Consider the following 20,124-nt stretch of genomic DNA (forward strand, 5'->3'; position numbering starts at 1 on the left):
AGAAGATACAGATCATTAGGTCAAGAGTTTCTTAATTCTGTCAACCACTTGCTAGCTAAAACACTGCTGTTTGAGAGAATCTTACTAATAGTTTTCTTGAACCAATTGTTCTCATCCTTAAAAGGCTTTGGATAAAGCTCAGTTGAGTTCAGATGGAATGGAAGATAAATGATTTGATGATAGCCTTACAGAAAAAGCAAACTCCAGGAATGACGGAATTAGGAACACTTTGCAATCATTCTCTGAAATAATTTAGATGAAGAAAAACAAATTAATTCCTCAGAGTGTTTTGAATTATTTAAAATCTCTGGGCAGTGCCTGTGGCTTAAAGGAGTAGGGTGCCAGCCCCATATACCGGAGGTGGTGGGTTCAAACCCAGCCCTGGCCAAAAACTGCAAACAAAAAAACAAAAAAACCCCCAAATCTCCTATTTCTGGCATGTCAGGAAGGCAAGAATAAACAACTTATTTTTTGAAAATGATTAAAAAATATTTTGGTTCACAGAGTTTGTTCAGGTCTTTATTTACAAAGAATGAAACTTTAAAGAACAAACTGTTGAAGAGAGGTGCCAGTGTATGAATAATACCTACTCATAATTCACCTGGGGCCATTTGCCTGCTGTGAACAAGTAAATGACAAATGAACAGCAGAGCTATGGTACTGCTTTACACACTGAATAAATTCTTTGTGAAAATTCCCATACAGATTGCCTTTAAATAAAAAGAAGGGGCTGGTGTTGCCTCAAGCTGATATGTTATCAAGACAGAACCAATAACTCTAGTAGGGAGGAGGACAGTGCGACAAGGAGAGATCTCAGAGTCAAAAGGCTGGAAGTTTTATTTTCCCTTTTGACTATAGATTCAGCACATGACAAGTGCATTAAAAAACTTGACATCAGTTGTACTGACTGCTATTTCTCTGGAGATCTGTTTCCCTTCTCCATTTCTTGACTGTTAGAAATAGCAGAGCATGAGGCTCAATGTGGGTGTAGAAATGGGAAGAAAACTTCATGAAAGAAAATGTTTCACACAGGGGTGGGGAATCTGCAGCCTTAGACCACATGTGGCCTTCTAGGTCCTTAAGTGAGGTCTTTCAACAGAATCTAAACTGTACAGAACAAATCATTTTATTAAAAAGGGGAAAGTGGAGAAAGATGCAACTTTTCTTGCCTCCTTTGGTGCTTATAAAAGAACAATCTTGAAATCAGAAATTCACAGGATCTGAGCATAGGATTTTATCCCAGTCCTTCAATTTTAAGTCACATACGGATCAATAGGAAATGGGCCTTTTTGTCCTGTCTGCATGTGACAGTAAAAGTCCCTGGCCCATTCTGAACAATGTTGCATAGCTGCTTTAAGCAGAGTACCCACTCTGGGCTCTTAGGACCTCACCAGGGGCCAGCTCAGCCAAACTGTACAGGATCACATGAAACACTCCAGGGGAGACCTCCCAGTTACAGGATGTTCATTCGCTCTTACCTCTGAGTTGCCTTATAAGGTGGTTTTTGTGCCCTTCTGCCTAGCACTATTTTCAGATCATTACTGTTTCAAAAATTGTTAACGCCTTCTCTTTTAAGGTTCTCACAGCTGGCAACATCATCCTCCACTCTCCTCCTCTTTGCTGTCTGTATACTTCTTTGACCTTGTCTCCCTTCCCTGAAATCTCTCTCCCCACTTCGTTTCTGCTGCCAGTGCTTTGAACATTCACACTGCTATGAGTTTGTGTTCTTCCAAACGGTATGTTGAATTCTTAACCCTGGGTAGCTGTGAATATGACCTTATTTGGAAATAGGGTCTTTGAAAATGGAATAAAATTAAGATGAAATCATTAGTTTGCGCCCTAATCCAACATATTTGATGTCCTTAGAAGCGCAAAATGCTATGTAAATACAGAGACACACAGATAGAAAGGCCATGTAAAGATGTAGGCAGAGATTGGAGTTAGGCTTCCACAAACTAAGGAATGTCTGGGGCTGCCAGTGACTGAAATAGACAAGGAGGTATCCTGCCCTAGAGACAGGAGGGAATGTAGCCCTTGACAATACCTCGATTTCCAATTCTAGCCTCCAAAACTGTAAAAGAATAAGTTTCTGTTGTTAGAAGCCACAAGTTTCTTGAAATTTATTATAGTTGCCCCAGGAAACTAATGTATAAATGTATAAATGAGCACTCCATTTGCTTCCTCTCTATGATCTTTAGCCACACTGTCTCATGGTCATACACCTGGGGGCTGTTTGCACCGTGCTGCTCTGCTCTAAAACCTATGATTGAGATAGCCCGCTGTCTAACCATCCACTCACCTCCCAACTTACTTGCTCACTCATTCAGTACTCTCTTCCTACTTATATCCCTTACACATTTTCACTTCCTGCTCATTTAATTTAAATTTCAAGATGCCATGGTCTAGTCTCCTACACCCTTGCCTCTTTGTTGTTCCTCACATTTGCCAGGCAATACTTTGACCCTGGCTGAGTTAAATTGTCCCCTCTCAGTGTCTGTGCTGGGACTACTGAGGGTGACTGCAGAAAGGGACACCATCCAGAAAATAAGTAACACTAAAAATTCGTGGTCTCCAACCTCAAACCTGGGCCCTCACACTGTTTAGGTATTATACTACTCCTCTCTAGTTCAGAACATTCTCCAAAACTTTCTGAGCCAAAGCTTCAGATCCACTCCCATCCCTGACTTTTCCTCTCTATTCAATAGAATATGCGGTCCTCCTTTGTCTGAAGGTCAACTTCTCATCTCTGAACTGAACACCAGCCCTTTCTGCCACATCAGCAATTCTACACACTAAACTATAGCTCTTCCCTCTCCTGTAGCTCCTCCTTTTTCTTCTCCCCACTTAAATCTTCTCATAAGCATTTAAACATGCTGAAGTCTTTTCTAAGACCCTATTCATTTTCTTTCTTTCAGAGATGGCTGAACTGGTTGCCTTTCTTTTCTTGCCACTTACTCTTTATATCCTCTGAATTAACTCCTGCCCTTATCATATGACATCAAAGGACCTATCACCAAGATTGCTGCTGGCCCCTGTGTCAATAGATCTAATGGAAACATTCAATCTCCACATGACTTGACCCCCAAGTGTGATTCTACCCTATTGACTATGCCCTTTCTTGACACTATTCTCTTAATTACTATGGCTCCTATGACACCACCATGCCTCAGTATATTCCTTCTTATTCTGTGGTGTGTTCTCTTCCTCCATGCATTTGTAAATACTGACATTTCCAGGCCCTTCTCTCTTCTCTTCTTAATCCACATATTCCTATTTACTCTCACAGTGTAATTTGCAATCATTAAGCCTATATAACTCATAAATATTATCTCCATCCAAACCTCTCTTCTAAATTCTTGAAGCATATATCCAGATACCTATAAAAACGTCCTCTTCGATGTCTTATTGGTCTTTTAAATTCAAAATTTCTAAAATTCAGCTTATAAACTCCATTATCACCCTCTGTCCTAATTTATTATTTCTATAAAATGCCCTATTTCATTAAATTATATGGAAACCTGTAACTCTAACATTATACAGGATTCCTCCAATCTTGATCCCTTCACTACCCTATGAATTCCATTAACTACACCCAAATTCAATTTAATCCCTGTCTATTAATCTCCCATTCACATGAGGACTATATACAATTTCCATAAGTCTGTCTTCCTCCAACGATAAACCTGTATTCATGCTCAGCTTTTCATCCTTGCTACTTTAAAATATGTGCCCTCACCTCCCTCTTTCTTTGGCATATGTTCTACTAACAGTGCCATCTATTAATTCACTCTACCTTTTGCAACAGTATCTCTCCTTTTCTAGAGACTCTCTTCTCTGCCTGGAAATAACACTTACGTCTCTCATCATGAAAATTTTTTCTTTACAACCTAGATTCTGCTTCAACAATCATTTTCTCTTCTTTCTCTTAACACTCAACTTCAAAGAGCAAAAGACACTGATGAGGCTCTGGTAATGGTGGAGAAGCTTATAGCAAAGTAATCCTCTCACCAATAACAACTGTACATTCTGGATAAATATTTTAAGAATAACTGTTTTCAGATGCTGGGGAGCAACCTAAAGCTGAAAAGACTATGACTCTATAAAGATGGGAAGCCAACCAGGTGATATCCATTTATAGCTAAATTTTTTTCCCAAGGGTACTCCCCTGTTCATGGGATCCATGGGGCATAGACTAAGGAAAAAGCTGCTAAGGTGTCAGAGGCCTGAGTTTGAGACTGTCAGAATGACCAGAAATTGAAAAGAAAAATGGAGGAAAGAAGGAAACCACTACAGATGATAAGAGTCTAATACCAAGAAACAAATTCACCTCAATTTTTTTGCCAACTCATACTACAGAGCAACATTCCAAGTATTCAATGGAAAACAATAATTGAAATACTAAAAATGAGCAAAGGTTTTAGCAGGTACCCATTTCTGTAGTGGCAAAATTTGGTTCAAATCTTGCTGTTTAAAGGGGTTTAGAAATTACTGCAGGATTTTTATTAAAACCCAGAAAGACTATATCCTGAGACAAAAAACTATATTCTAGAACTCAATGCAAAACCAATGCAGACAAAGTCAGCACAAGGTCAAAGAGATCCACCAGTAATTTAAGTGCCTGATAGAACAAAGTAAAATACTTTTCAGGGGGAAGATAACAGAAACCAGAGTAACCACAAAATATCATCTATGATGTCCACTATATAATAAATACTTACTAGATATTCAAAGAAATAGGAAAATGTGATTCAAGATCAAGAGAAAAATTAGTCATTGGGTCTATAGAATATCCAGATATTGAATAAATAGGAACTTAACAATTATAAATGTATTAATAATTTACAGGAAAAAATAGGACAATGAGGAAAGAGAAAGAATTACAGAAGAATATGTAAAATCTTAGAAATAAACAAATGAAAGTTTTAGAATTTGAAAATGAAGTATCTTAAATAAAAAATTAATCAGAGGGGTTTACTAGCACATTTACTCTGAAGAACAGAATCAATAAATATAGAAATAAGTTAATAGAAAGTCACATAGATATGCTATGATGTTGTTGCCAACCAGACTGGTTTCTTCCCTCCCCAAAAGTATTTAGACAGAAGCATAGATAGAAAAGTAAACAAAAAATCAATAGAATGATAGTGGCCTGTGGAAAGATGAAGAACAATCTAACATAGATATAAATAGTTGGAGTCCTAAGAAGGAGTAAATGTGGCAGATAAAACATTTTAAGAAATAACGGCCCCCAAATTCCTAACCTGAATGAAAAATAACCACCAAAAGAACCATGAAACACAGGAAAATCCAGGCAGATAATTCAAAGAAAACTATCCTCAAATGCATCATTCAAATTACTGAAAATCAAAGATAAAAAAGTATAAAAATCCTTCTGAGAAAAAGACTTATTAGAGAAACAATGAAAAAAATTATAGTTAACATTTCATCAGAAACAATGGAGGCCATGAGAGAACAAAACGCCATTTTTCACTTGGACAGGTTAAGGCATGAGGATTGCTTGACCAACCTGAGCAACATAGCGAGACTGTCTGCATAAAAAATTTAAAAATGAGCCAAGCGTGGTAGCACATGCCTACAGATTCAATTACTTGGGAGGATTTCTTGAGCCTAGGAATTGGAGGCTGTAGTGAGCTATGATCATGCCACTGAACTCCAGCCTGTGTAACAGAGTGAGGTCCTGTCTCTTAAAAAAAAAATTGCTTGATTTCTTTTAAAGGCAGAAAAGAAGAAGCTGAAGCAAAGGAACAAAATGTAGAGAGGCCTCCCAAAAGTATAGCAAGATAGTGAACTAAAACCCAACAGCCAAGAGTACCAATTATCATAACAAAGGTGCATGGATGGAACACTCCAATTCAACAGCAAAGACTATAAATTAGCCAAGAAAAATAGCACTTAACTATATGCTATTTATAATGGACATATCTGAAGTATAAAAATCTAATACATGCTATAAAAAGGTGGACACAAAATGATAGAAAATATATAACATGTAAATAAGCTTGTGATTGTATTAATATCATTTGAAGTATAAGATAAGACCAAGAATAAATAGGATTATATGATCATTATAAATGGATCAATTCATCAAGAGAAACAAAAAAATCCTAAATATACATGCACTTAATAACAGAGCTTTAATATGTATGAAATAAAGTGACAGAACTGAAGAGGTAAATCCTTAGGTAAATCCTTAATCATAGTTTTAAACACCACTTTTTCAGTAATTAACAGAACAAGTAGAAACAATTTAGTAAGGGTATAAAAGACTTGAACATTACTATGAACCATCTTGATATTCATGAAGCACTGCACTCAACAACTGCAGAATACACAGTCTTTTCAAGTACATATGAAACATTCGCAAAGATAAATCATATACTTGGGCTATAAAGTAAGTCCCAATGAATCGTAAAAGATTGAAATCACAGAGAAAATGTTTTCTGATCACAGAAAATTAAATTAGAAACAAGTAACAATCAAAAGCTATATCCCACTGATGCACTTTACTTTTATTTTCTCTTAATTTTTTTATGAAATAGTAACTGTGTACATTAATGAATTTATGGGGTACAACGTGGATGATTTTATATACATTTTGGAATGCTTACATCAAACTGGTTAACATAGCCTTCCACCATCTACTCAAGCTTAACACTTTTCATCTAATTTACTCTGATTCTCCTTAATATCTAATTAGTTTAATTAATTCAGTACATAGCCGACTTAACTCAGTCAATCAACATTTCCTGAGGACTTGAGGTATGTCTGACCCTGTGCTAGGGATAATGAAGGCTACTGCTGAAAGATAACTTTCGAGGTGGGATGTACTGTCTGTAGAGTACCTACTCGTATGGATTCATGTCCTTGAATCTTCATAATAATCCTCTGAGATGAATACAGTTTTAAACATGGGAACAGTGAGGCAGACAGAGAGAAAGTTACTTGCCCTTATGTAGCAGCCCATATAGCCTATGGCTAGGAGGAGTGAGAGTTATAAGAAATACCTGTATAGCTCAATAATGGAACACCTTGGTGAAAAGGGCATAGAGAGGGATTTAGCTATCCTAACAAGCATGAGAGCTCATGAGATGAGAGCTTTGGTAAATTGGCAGTCTCTATACCTGTGCCAATTTAATAGAAGGCACAAGATCAGCCTTATATTAGGCTGGAGGAGAAGGCAGTCGAGAGCGTGTGCATTCTATCATGGACCTGCTTACTCTGACTTTGTCTCCTCTCCTGCCTGCAGAGCGCCAGCATGGTGTCTCTCTGCTGAAGATCACTAAGCTTTGCTAAAGACTAAGATCTATCGTTCTAAGAAGACTGCTTTATTCCCTTAAAGACTCTCTTTCTTCACACCGTCCCCCCCCCCCCAGCTAAAGTAAATAGCCCTCAGGCACCTAAGAGCAATTGTTCCCAAGCAAGGTAGGTCAGTGGTCCGTGTCCAGAACACAGTAGGCTGGGGCCGGAGACCAACCAGTCCCAGGCCCTGATAAGTGGCATCCACGAAGGGACCCTGACACCCCTGGTCATGTAGCTATTAAGTGGTAGAACCAGAATTTCCAAGCCTAGGCAGTCTGACTCCAGGGTCATGTTTTCAACCACTGTGCTATGTGAGTCATTACGAAAGTTTTGAGATACACAAAAAATCAAGAAATGTAAAATCCATGTGGATGGAAAGAAAGGAAGCCCTCCCAGCAACACTGATAAACTAAGCAAGTTGAAGATTGCACAGGTGAATCAGAAAGGACGCTGTGGACTATGTTTCATGGAAATGAAATAATAGACTGTCTTAACAGTCTTTTACACAGACTGTCTTGAAACTATTGCAGTGACCCATGTATACAGAACTACACAGAGTCCTCAACTTCAGCGCTCACAGACTGGCCGAAGGCAGCAGCAAAGACAAACTATCATAAACCAAGGCAGTAGGTGTTCTGACTCCCCCATGTCACTATCTCCCAGCACAGAGGCACTTAATCTGCCTTATCTTCCTTTATAAACTTTACTTGGAGAAAATATACAATAATCTCATTTATATTGTAAAATATTATCTGTAAAATAGTTAACACTGCTTCTGTACCCAGCACCTGGCACATGATGACTGAAGAAAGTTAAGAGGAAAAAAAAAGATTAAAAAAAAAATCAAAATCAACTTATAAGTTTCTTCATATTACATGATGAGGGAGTTTTGCGAAATACGTTTTAGAATAGTTTGGTCTTTTGTAAGATCTTAGGTCCATAGAGAACACTACATACTTAAGTATAAATCAAAAGTTCAAAGAAGCGTGCACCACTTTAGACTGAGCTTCTGTCTTCACATATTTTCACAGATCTTATTTTTTTAGAAGTAAATGTTAAATCTCTTTCTGAGTGAAAGATTCTAAAAATAACAGCAAATAAGTTATTTTTACTAGAATCTACAAAGAACTCAAGCAAATCAACAAATAAAAGAACAACCCCATTAAAATCTTTTCTCATGAGGACGGAGGAATGGCCAACAAATTTATTAAAAAGTGCTCATCATTTCTAATTATTAGAGAAATGCAAATCAAAAACACTTGGAGACATCACCTAAGCCCAGTGAGAGTGGCCCACATCACAAGGTCCCAAAACAACAGATGCTGGTCTGGGTGAGGAGAGAAGGGAACACTCCTGCACTGTTGGTGAGACTACAAACTAATACATCCTCTGTGAAAAGAAGTACAAAGAGTCCTCAAAGAACTAAAAGTAGACCTTCCATATGATCTTGCAATCCCATTACTAGGTATCTACACACACACACAAAGTCATTTTATCACAGGATATATGTTTATAGAAGCCCAATTTACAATTGCAATGATGTGGAAATAACCCAAATGCCCTTTGACACATGAATGGATTAATAAACTGCAGTATGTATATATGCATATATATATATACACACACATATACAAAGCCATATACAAAACCTCCATCTTTTATGGCTGAATAGTATTCACATATAGTATATATATACACCATGGAATACTATTCAGCCATAAAAGATGGAGGTTTTGTATCCTTTAGACGAATTTTGAGAGTACTCTCCATATCACAAGAAGGGAAAGACAGGTATAACATGTACCCACTGCTAATTTGAAACTTGTAGATTAACAAATAATGAGCTCACATGAAAGAAAAACTCAATAGCATCCAAGAAGCGGGGGGGAGGAGGGGAGGAGGGCCAGTGGATTCCTTCCTGTGCATGGCACACTTGCTGTGTGAGGGACACAGCTGTAACTTAGAATTTGCCTACACGACTCTCAGAAGTGACATCAGACTATTCTCCTTCGTTTTCAAAATAGGAGACAAAAATAATAAAAATAAGATTTCCTTCAGGAATTTGATTTGAAAACTGGATTTTTCAGTTTGAATAAGCCATGATCATCAAGACAAGATGTTCTCCAACAGTCAGGTAGAACTTCATTATTAGACACCCTGAGTCCAGGGACTGAACACACGCCACTGGTTTTTAAGGCCACTAGGGAAAATAGTTTCACTCCATCTATTTCAGTATTCTTAACATTAAAATCAATGAAACAAACCTTGGTCTATTGAAATTTATCTTTAAAAATATAATTCCCATATTCTTCCCCCTTTTTGATGATGATATATTATTAAGAAAGTGGAAAGTGGGATTTGGGAAAGTATTAGGGTTCCAGACACATCTGACAAAGCCACAGTAGTTAAATAATTAATTGTCTTCATTGATAACAAGTGTGGGGTAAGGGTTATGAAATTCTCTCCTTCTGTATGAGAATTTGACCTTCAGTTACAGCTCTGGTTTTGTTTCAGCAGCAACTTCATAAAACTGGCATGTTACCAGGGTACACTGCTAGTGGAGAAAATGATTCCTTGTTGGTAGCCTCCGCCAGGATTGGGGAGGCTATCAGTAGGTTAAAGGAAGCCATCTTCATGCCTGCCTGAGCCCAGTGCAGTGACTTTTGTAGCTGGGGCTGTCCTTTGTGGAGTCCCCAACAGCTACCTGTGGAATTGTTACCAGATATATTGACTCCTGTGGTACATGAGGCATTTAAGCCATGGTCAGTCTCACACACACTTCCCCACCATGTGGACCTCATTTCTTTGCATGTGAGCTGTCATCTTGGTGCAGGGATTTCAGCAGTAAAGCAGTGCCTGACACTTCCCAGATGACAATACATGGTTCTTGTCCTAAATCCTAAAGAAGAGTGGTGCCAACTGGTCTACAAAAGCATTGTGAGTCTGGATGTTAAATTGTACTGCCCAACCCAGGAGGGCATTGCAGATACAAAATAGATAAGAAATAATATGAAGGAAGTGTTAAATACATTTTCTATTTTAAAATGATGGTAAATAAACATTTACTATTAATAAATAAATAAGAAATGCTTTCTCTCTGTATTTCCCAGGCTCTGGTTATAGCTCCGAGTCTTTCCTACAAAACAAGATAAACCTAGACTTGGGTTTCTGTGAACCTGAGTAGTAGCACTTCCATCAATTGACATCAGCAATTTCAAGAGACCTTCAAAAAATGGTGGGCCATGACATAAATCTCACGAGAGATCTCCCAAGTGCTAAATAGTCTTCATTTCCTCAGCAAGTGTCAATGTTGTCATCCTTCTGCTCATTATTTTTTTGAATTTCAAATATTAAGGGGGTACACATGTATTAGGTTATCTGTATAGCTTTTGTAATGCTTGAGCCCCACTTAAAGCTGTGTTTCATCACCCAAAGAGCATTCGTTGTTCCCATTAGGTAGGCTTTTGTCTCTCTCCCCCCAAATTCTTCTCTTTCTTCTTCCACTCTCTCACTCCTTGCTTCCAATGACCTGTTTTTCTTAGGGCTCATACACCAAGAAAATTTTTTAGCATGTTATCTCATCTCTTTTTTTTCTCTGAGGTCCTTCTTCCTGCTAAAGTTCTTCTCAATTTTATCTCTGAGTTTTGACTAGCCTAAAATACCCTTGAGTAGAAATTTCCCAAGGTCAAAAGTGTGTGATACCTGGAAGTCATGCCACAGTTTCAAGCTCAAGAATACAGCTCCTCACCTCACTGCATGACTTACATTAGGATCCTAGGATCCAAGAACCCTAGAATGGCACAGCTGGTCGTGAAATTTTGTTGTAGAACATTAGGGGAACTATTTCATGGAAAGGGAAGGGTCAGATTGCCAAAAGACAGGTATGCACAGTTGTAGCTGACTGAAGGGAAGATTAACTGAAACTTCCCCCCAATGGACTTATCTAGCAGGTTGCTCTCAGGAGTGGCGACAAATTCTCAATAGCTACTGTAGCCTTTCCATGATATGGCCCTGCATCTCTGTGAGGAACCTCAGCATTCATTTCCCTCCTGCTACATTTGAAAGACACATAGACTCAAGCAGTGATTGGTATATCCCTTTGAGAAAGCAGTTAAATAGAGTTCACGCTTGTGACATCATTAATTCTACTGCTGGACTCTTACAAGAGGAAGTGAAAACAAAGCAGGAAAAGCACTCACATAAATTTTAACATCCATGGAGACTACATAGCAATATGGATCTGGCTAACACATTAGAGGGGAAAAAAAGCAGAATGTCTGAAGATCTAGTGTAAGTACAAATTTGAAAACATCCAGGTATAGGTGGACAAAGATTAGAATGAGAAATGAAAGTGAAAATAGTTGTGACAACGTGGTGAAATTATGGATAACCCATCACAAATCTTTTTAAAATTCTTCAGTCTTGTTATCTGGTTTTAAATTTAGAATGAAAAATTAAAATAAGAATAATCAGTTCATCAAATGGACATTAGGAAAGCTATTTTCTCATCATTGCATTTATGAATGTTGTGCCTTACTATTTTTATATCTGAGGGATCCTAAGAATTCTTATATGTAGTTGTTTCTAATCTGGTTTAGGTCAAACAAGTAAATAGAAAGCCACATTTATATATATATATTTTTTTAATAGTTAAATGAATCTTTAATCCAAATCTTTAATTTTAAGGCTCAAGATTTTATAATCTGATTCATGATCATTCACAAAATCAGACTTTGCAAGTCCTAAAGGGATAACAATAGTATACTCAGTATTATCATCAACTCTAGCTATTAAGTACTCTGTATTAGGTTCAGCACTAGGTGTTTTATACACCATTACTTCTCTTTATTTTCAGTTTTCCTGATAGGTAATTAGTTTTCCTTATTTTAACAGATCGAGAAACTGAATTCCATTTTAAATATCTTGACCAATACAACACAATCATAACCAATAAATTTAGATAGAGCTTACAATGGACCAGGCAATTTATATGTGCTAAGTGCTTCATGGGTTTAACCTATTTCACTCTGAGAGCAATTTATAAGGTAGTTATCATGTAACTCCATTAAGCAGATGAGGAAACTCAGACAGGTGCGGCACCTTGCCCAAGGTCCTTACTCAGCCAGTAAGAGATGGAGACAGGATTCTAACTCTGCTTATCTGATTCCAGATCCTGTGCCCTAAAGTACGCCGGATAGATGATCAGGAAATGGTACTGCTTGGTCTCTAATTCAGGCCAACGCTCTTTCCATCACCCACACTACACGTCATCTGGCAGATGAGAAAACTAAAAAAAGATTATGTGATTTCTGTGTCCACATGACTCATTAATGGCAGAGAATTAACTTTTTGACTTCCAATCTAATGAAGTCTTATCCCAGATGTCTTAGAGTGAAAAGAAAAATAATCCAGCTAAGAACAAAAGCAAATCAGAAAAGGTCTCAGGGAAGTCAAGACTAAGACCTTTAAAATGATAACATTCTTCTTTGTCTGTTTTCTTGCCATTTACTTTAAGGGGACTCTGCCCACCTCCACCCTGACTCTTGCTACTGGCTGATATCTGACCTCTGGGACCTAGATGGAAAGAATAATTGGTGATGTAAGTGGGGAGCTTCTGGGGGAGGTGGCCCTCGTCATGTACACCTGATCTTCTAGGTTTTGGCCAAACTCTATGTCTCCGTGTTGTGTAGGTTTATGTGGAAAATGACCTGCCAGTAGGTGGGACTTTTGGAAAATGTCCTGTTTTGTGATTTTTAGAAAAAGGTCCTGGGAGAAACACTGAGCTGTCATGGTTGCTTGCATGTCAACCTGGCTAAGCCACAGTGCCCAGTTATTTAATGACACCAAAACAGGTTTCGATGTGAACGTATTTTGTAGATACAATTAACATCTACTTTTCAGTCTGGCACTGAGTAGTTTTTCAGATCATGTCTGCTGGCTCCATCCACAAATTGTGACAGAGAACATGGCAGCCCAGAGGGAACAGACCCTGAAGGTGCAAGTCAGAGCAACTGGAATGACACGTTGATAACTTTCATCACATGAATTGAAAGCAATCTCTTCAGAGCCTCTATGCCTATGGTTTTGAGAAGTCTTCAGCTATTCTGCTCTTATTCCTAAAGATCCAAAAGGTAATTCCATTGGAGACTATCTGGGAGTAACTCGTCATGCTCATATTAGTAGAACAAATGTTGGAAATGAAATGCAAAACCTGCACATTGTTGGTGCACCAGGGAGTGTGTCTGATATGTTCAACAGAAGATACCTTTCTCCCAAATGGATCAAAATATTTGTTTGGGATGAAGTGAATGAAAGGTTGAGATTTATCCAAAATCAAAGAATCAAATCTGTGAGATTCTTCCAAAAATTAAATACAAGTGTTCAAATTGCGTTGCTTTCTGCCGTAATGCCAACTAATATGTTGGAGGTGACAAAAAAATCATGAGACCTAATGAGAATTCTGGTGAAAATGGAAGAATTGACCTTTGAAGGAATCAAACAGGTTTATATTAATCTTGAAAGAGAGAAATGGAAATCTGACACACTTTGTGACTTCAGACACTGAGCTGTTATTTTTCCACCATTCAAGGCACAAGGAGGGCTGGCTCACCGAGAAAATGCACACCAGGGAATTCACGACTTTCTGCTCTGCATGGTGACATGGATCAGAATAAAAGAGATGTAGAGATGTTATCATGAGGAAATTGTGATCAGGGTCAGGCCACGTTCTGCTCACTGCTGACTTGCTGGCTAGTGGGACTGATATACAACATGTATCTTTGGTTATAAACTGTTATGCAACTGCCAATCATGAAAACTATACTCACAGGATTGGTGGTGGGGAGGGTCAAATTGGGAAGAAAGGTTTGGCTATAAACATTGTTACTAAAGAAGACAAGAGGATTCTTTATGACATTGAGACTTATACAATACTACAGTGGAGGAAACGCCTATGAATGTGGCTGAACTTATTTAATTCCTGGTAGGAAAGAGTTTCAAATGCAGTGCTCACTGTTGCTGAATAGGCAATCACAATGAGCACGGTGCTGCTTTCTTTTTGGGAATATCTGAATCTTGTCTCAATGCTCATAATGGATCAGAAATACAGATTTTGATAGCAAAGTGACATTAGTTGTGAACTTTTGTGAGGAAAGTCATTGGCGTTATCTTTTTAGAATTCAACTGTTGGGATAGGAAGAAAAGGCAGGGTCTGTAAAATCTTTCCTAGAGATTTATTTCCTAGTTCTGCAGAGATGGTTGTGATAGATGTTCTCTACCATTTAATAATGTACTTGTGTGCTGAAAGACATTAGAGCTGCATAAAATCAGTCAATTATGTTAAATTAGCATATCTGCTTTTATTACATGTCATTACCTAAATAGAAAGGCCTTTACAATTGATTTTTCAGAAAGCACTTGAATGCATTTTGTTTGGTACTGTGTTTATTCAATAAAGTATTTAATTAGGGTTAAGTATGAACTGGACCCTGTCACTAAGGCCCAGAAAGAAATCATGTCTGAGGTAGGGTTATGTCCCCAATAAAATCACCATACTGCACATGTCTTAATGAAGCTGAAATGTTAAATAAATAGCATATTCACTTTTAAAAAATAATAACATCTACCATTAGTTGACTTTAAGTAAAAGTGATTACCCTTGATAACTTGGATGTGCCTCATCCAATTAGACAATGGCCTTAAGAACAACGGAAGTTTCTTGCAAAAGAAGAAATCGTCCCTTCAGACTGTAGCATTAATTCTTGCACGAGTTTCCAGCCTGCTGACCTAACCTACAGGTGTCAGGCTCGCTAGCCCCCACAACCACATAAGCCAAACTCTTAAGAGAAATCTCTATCTATCGGTCTATCTACCCATCCATCAACCTACCCACCCACCCAATCCTACCGGCTTAGTTTCTTTGGAGAACACTGACTGTCTTGCAAGGACTGTGAAGTCCTGTGAGAATGCTGAGACATGCAGATCATGAAAAGCAGAAACAACCTGAAAATGCAGAAAGTAAAATTTGGAAGAAGAGACTTTACATGCCTCCACACAGGCAGAGACCAGAGTGAACATGCCTCTCTGCCCCTGGGTCACAGCAGGCATATAATTTCAGTACAGTCAGGCCTGGGACAGGTGTGCTGAATGAGAAACATGGGCTCAAGCACTTCTGAGTCCCTGGAACAATCAGATGACAGCTTGGAGAAAATAACACACACTCAGATTTCTAGGAATTAACAACAACAATGAACAAGGCATCCTGTGAGTATGAGGAGAAATTCTTCAGCCAGTGCAGACAGCCAGCTCAAGTGTGGACCCCCTCAAGGGTCCTGGATGCCACAGACAGGCAAGAGCTTGCCCAATTCTTCACAGTGCTCTGGGTTTCGGGTTCAATGTTTCCTGGGCTGGAGAGGAGTCATGTTTTAACTCTGGCAGGAAGAGAATTTCAAATTTCTTCTTCATCACCATCTCCTAACCCCTTCTCCTAAGTGACCGCCTGGGGGAAAGTGCAGGGAGGTCGGTCAGTCTCACCTTGGCTTCCGACGTGGGTTCCAGGAAGCACAGGCGGTTGCCAAGTCCCTCAGCAGCCAAGCAGAACTTCCTCTGTTCCTTGTGAACCGTGGTGATGCACTGGAGTACCACTTCATCTTCCTGCCAGAGAGAGATACACGTGAGTTTCAAGTCACCTTGCTGGACTGGAGTTGAGTAAGCTGCCAACCCCTAATGACAGGCGCACACCCTTATTTTGGTATTTTAACCTGATTAGGGAAGGAGAGTCTTTTTTCACAAGGCATCACTGAGCATTTACCATGAGTCAGAACTTTACTCCAGTCTGGGGTGAGGCCAGTGGGGGCAAGCACCTGGAATGGACGTCCTCACATACACGTGGCACCAGTCTCACCACACGGTTCACACAACCTAGACCAGCAATTGATTTCAACAGCTGGTCGAATATGAAAGTAAATCTATGCAATCCATACAAATACAGGACAATACAGTTAGATGTGATGGAGGGGAACAGAATGCAGAAGAGGTCACAGCAAGGTGGGATGAGTGGAGGCGAAGTCCTTTGGTGGCAGTCTGCGGAAGTGGCACTGGACACATCTTCTTGGCAAGGGAATGTATGTAATGAGCAACGTGTTTACCAGAGACCACAGAAGATGATGTGGCAGGGGAAGGAACTGACTTTTAGACTTTCCAACCCATAGGAAAGGAGGACTGAAAAACTCTGAAGATCCGGATTGTAAGGGGGAATGGAAAGTTAAGCATAAGAGACACCCCAATCCCAAGGAGCAGAACTATCTATCATATAGTATCATTATGTATCCTATATACCATTCTCAAAAGCAGCCCTCCTGAAATTTCAGAGTCCTTGGGAAAGAGGCAGACTTCCATTTATGGCAACAGGATTACTTCCGGGACAACCCTTCCCAAGCCTTCCATTCTTGCTTCCCCAGTCTACCAGTCCTGGCTCTCTATTCATCCCCACTTGGCTTTGAATTTGCAGGTGTGGTCAGGTTGCAGAAGCAACTACAGGGGCTTCCTCAGCGCGCACTCGTCTGTTTCTCTGTCCTATCTTTCCTGCCCCCAAACCCCCCTGAACGTAAGGGACTGTCCTGGAGAGTTGGGAAGGCAGGTGAAGTAGGAATGTGTCTGGGATGTGCAAGTCAAATGAAAACACAAAATCTTTTCCCCCTGGTTGAATTCTGAAGAGATTCACTAGCAACAGATCTTCCCAGGGACACCTGCTGGTGCTCAGACATAGGTTAGAGCTTCAGGGAAACATGAGAAGCCACCAATCACAGATGTAGGAAAAGAAGACTGGCAGAAAATAGCTCCACAGTTTTACGAGCACTGAAATGTCACTGTTCATTATCAGATGGAGTCAGTAATAAATTCAGGAGCCTCTGCTTCCAGTGAAGTCAGAATTCATGGTCTTCATTTTAATTGAGACTGAGGAAACTCTGGAGTATCACTGCTCTGAAAGTGTGGCTTCAGGGAAATCTCTAAAGTAGGTGTCCTCAAACTTTTTAAACAGGGGGCCAAATCACTGTCCCTCAGACCATTGGAGGGCCGGACTATAGTTTAAAACAAAAAACTATGAACAAATTCCTATGCACCCTGCACATATCTTATTTTGAAGTAAAAAAAACAAAACGGGAACAAATACAATTCACACCGCTTCATGTGGCCCACAGGCCGCAGTTTGAGGACGCCTGCTCTAAAGAGAATGAAACTTTTCCACTAGGGGAATTTCCCCCTAGATTCTATGTCAACCAAGGGCATGTGATCCTCCCAGTAAGCATGACCTGTCTTAGCACTGAGCCGCCCTACTTCCATCGGGAAGCAGGGTCCATGGTTAATAATGGAAGTGGTACTCAGAACATGTAACTGTTTTGTCCAAAAAGCCAAGAGCAGCTTCCCACTGAGAAATATTTAAGTATCTCTTACCCCGACACAATTCACCAGTTAAAACAAAACAAAAACTCCCAGGCATTTGGAAATCGTAAGTGTGTGATTATGGACCAGATTTTCCACAAACTGGTGAAAGTTAATGAAGTTTTTCCCTTAATGTGTGTCCTTGAGGCTCTAAGATTTCCTCTCCCTTTCCCCTTCTATCTCAAGGTTCCCAAATCATCTTTGCTTAACCTTGCATTAGCTGCCTTGGGATCTATTTGTCTTCCGAAATTTCCCTATAAGTCACATCCTTATAACCCAGGCTGTTAAGAAACCAATGTGATGGGTGGCACCTGTGGCTCAGTCGGTAAGGCGCTGGCCCCATATACCGAGGGTGGCGGGTTCAAACCCAGCCCCGGCCGAACTGCAACAAAAAAATAGCCAGGCATTCCACATCACAAAATCTCAAAACTGCAGATGCCAGCGTGGATGTGGAGAGAAGGGAACATTTTTACACTGCTGGTGGGACTGCAAACTAGTACAACCTTTCTGGAAGGAAGTATGGAGAAACCTCAAAGCACTCAAGCTTGACCTCCCATTTGATCCTGCAATCCCATTACTGGGCATCTACCCAGAAGGAAAAAAAATCCTTTTATCATAAGGACACTTGTACTAGACTGTTTATTGCAGCTCAATTTACAATCGCCAAAATGTGGAAACAGCCTAAATGCCCACCAACCCAGGAATGGATTAACAAGCTGTGGTATATGTATACCATGGAATACTATTCAGCCGTTAAAAAAAATGGAGACTTTACATCCTTCGTATTAACCTGGATGGAAGTGGAAGACATTATTCTTAGTAAAGCATCACAAGAATGGAGAAGCATGAATCCTATGTACTCAATTTTGATATGAGGACAATTAATGACAATTAAGGTTATTGGGGGGGGAAGCAGAAAGAGGGACGGAGGGAAGGGGGTTGTGTCACACTTTATGGGGGCAAGACATGATTGCAAGAGGGACTTTACCTAACAATTGCAATCAGTGTAACCTGGCTTATTGTACCCTCAATGAAACCCCAACAATAAAAAAAAAATAGCCGGGCATTGTGGCCGGCGCCTGAGGCAAGAGAATTGCTTAAGCCCAGGAGTTGGAGGTTGCTGTGAGCTGTGTGATGCCATGGCACTCTACCCAGGGCCATAAAGTGAAACTCTGTCTCTACAAAAAAAAAAAAAAAAAAAAAAGAAACCAATGTGATAAGTGAATCTGCCCTGATTTAATTAATAAGCATTTGCTGAATAGCAGCCCTGCACCAGCACCTTCCTAGGCTGGCATTCTGGATGACACACATATGGGTGTGGGACTCTGGGCCAAACTGACGCTTCTCCAAACACTTTTTTTTACCTTTTTCCACATTCTGTTTAGAACCTTCTGCTCAACAATGCTGACCTGGCTGCAGACACCACCTGGAGTGGCAGCCTGCCCCTGTCTCTGCTCCACACAGCAGCTATTATCTCCATAAACCATGAGTAGACAGACATCTGGAGCCTTTGAGTGCTTGACATGGAAATCTTTGCACAGAATTCCATTTGGAATAAGAAATGAGTCAATACCTCTCATTACTTTCTCCCTCCACAAAAAAATACAAAGCATATTCCATCCATTCTAATTATTTACATGCATGACTTATCCCCAAGTATATGTTTAAAAATGGTTCAATTTTATCTAAGGGATAAAAGACTAGAGAAATGATTATTAAAAATGTTAAAGAACCAAAAAAAAAAAAAAAAAAATGGCTCACACTTTCTGATCCCTGACTGTGTGACAGGCACCATGCTTTATGCACAATAACATATTTAAGAGTCACATCAACACTATGATACAGGTATCATTGCTGTCTCCATCTTGCAAATGAGGAGGCCCTGTGTAAAGCAGCTGAGTAATTTGCCTAAGGTTTCATGGTGGCAAGGGGCAGAGCCTGGTATGCAGCCTGGGCAATCTGGGTCTGTGCTCTCTCTGCCACTACTTCCAGCTGACTTCGTACCCTTTGAAGGCAGGACACACACGTCATGTTTCTATAGATTATCATACTCACCAGCATGGTGCACATTACAGACCTACTTATAATTTATAGGATTGGTATGTTTTTACCTTGTAACCCTAGTCAGTTATAAATTCTATTAGAGCAGAAAACTGCTGCTGTTGGGAAAAATATGTTAATTCAGATATGGAATCAGGTTAAAAGAAAAGATTTACCTACTCTCACTCACATAATAGTACTCATTATAGAAAGGGTCATGTCATTGATGAGTCAAAACTGAATAATCTAATGAAATGAGAACAGATTTTGACATAAAACAATAATGAAGTTTCAGGGTCCATTTCAAAAGTGTTTCACTTATGC

The 20,124-nt window shown here is 39.4% G+C and overlaps 1 protein-coding gene across 1 annotated transcript in view; it reads right to left on the bottom strand.

The window, feature by feature from the left end:
* RYR3 (ryanodine receptor 3) overlaps window positions 1–20,124 on the bottom strand; it is a 502,828-nt gene that overhangs the window by 346,324 nt on the left and 136,380 nt on the right. Inside the window, exon 2 of the mRNA XM_053594081.1 lies at window positions 15,853–15,972. Within this exon, the coding sequence (XP_053450056.1) occupies window positions 15,853–15,972 (120 nt within the window). The remainder of the gene's footprint in view (window positions 1–15,852; window positions 15,973–20,124) is intronic.

Source organism: Nycticebus coucang, chromosome 6, assembly GCF_027406575.1.
Source record: "Nycticebus coucang isolate mNycCou1 chromosome 6, mNycCou1.pri, whole genome shotgun sequence".
In the NCBI taxonomy this organism is placed as follows: domain Eukaryota; kingdom Metazoa; phylum Chordata; class Mammalia; order Primates; family Lorisidae; genus Nycticebus; species Nycticebus coucang.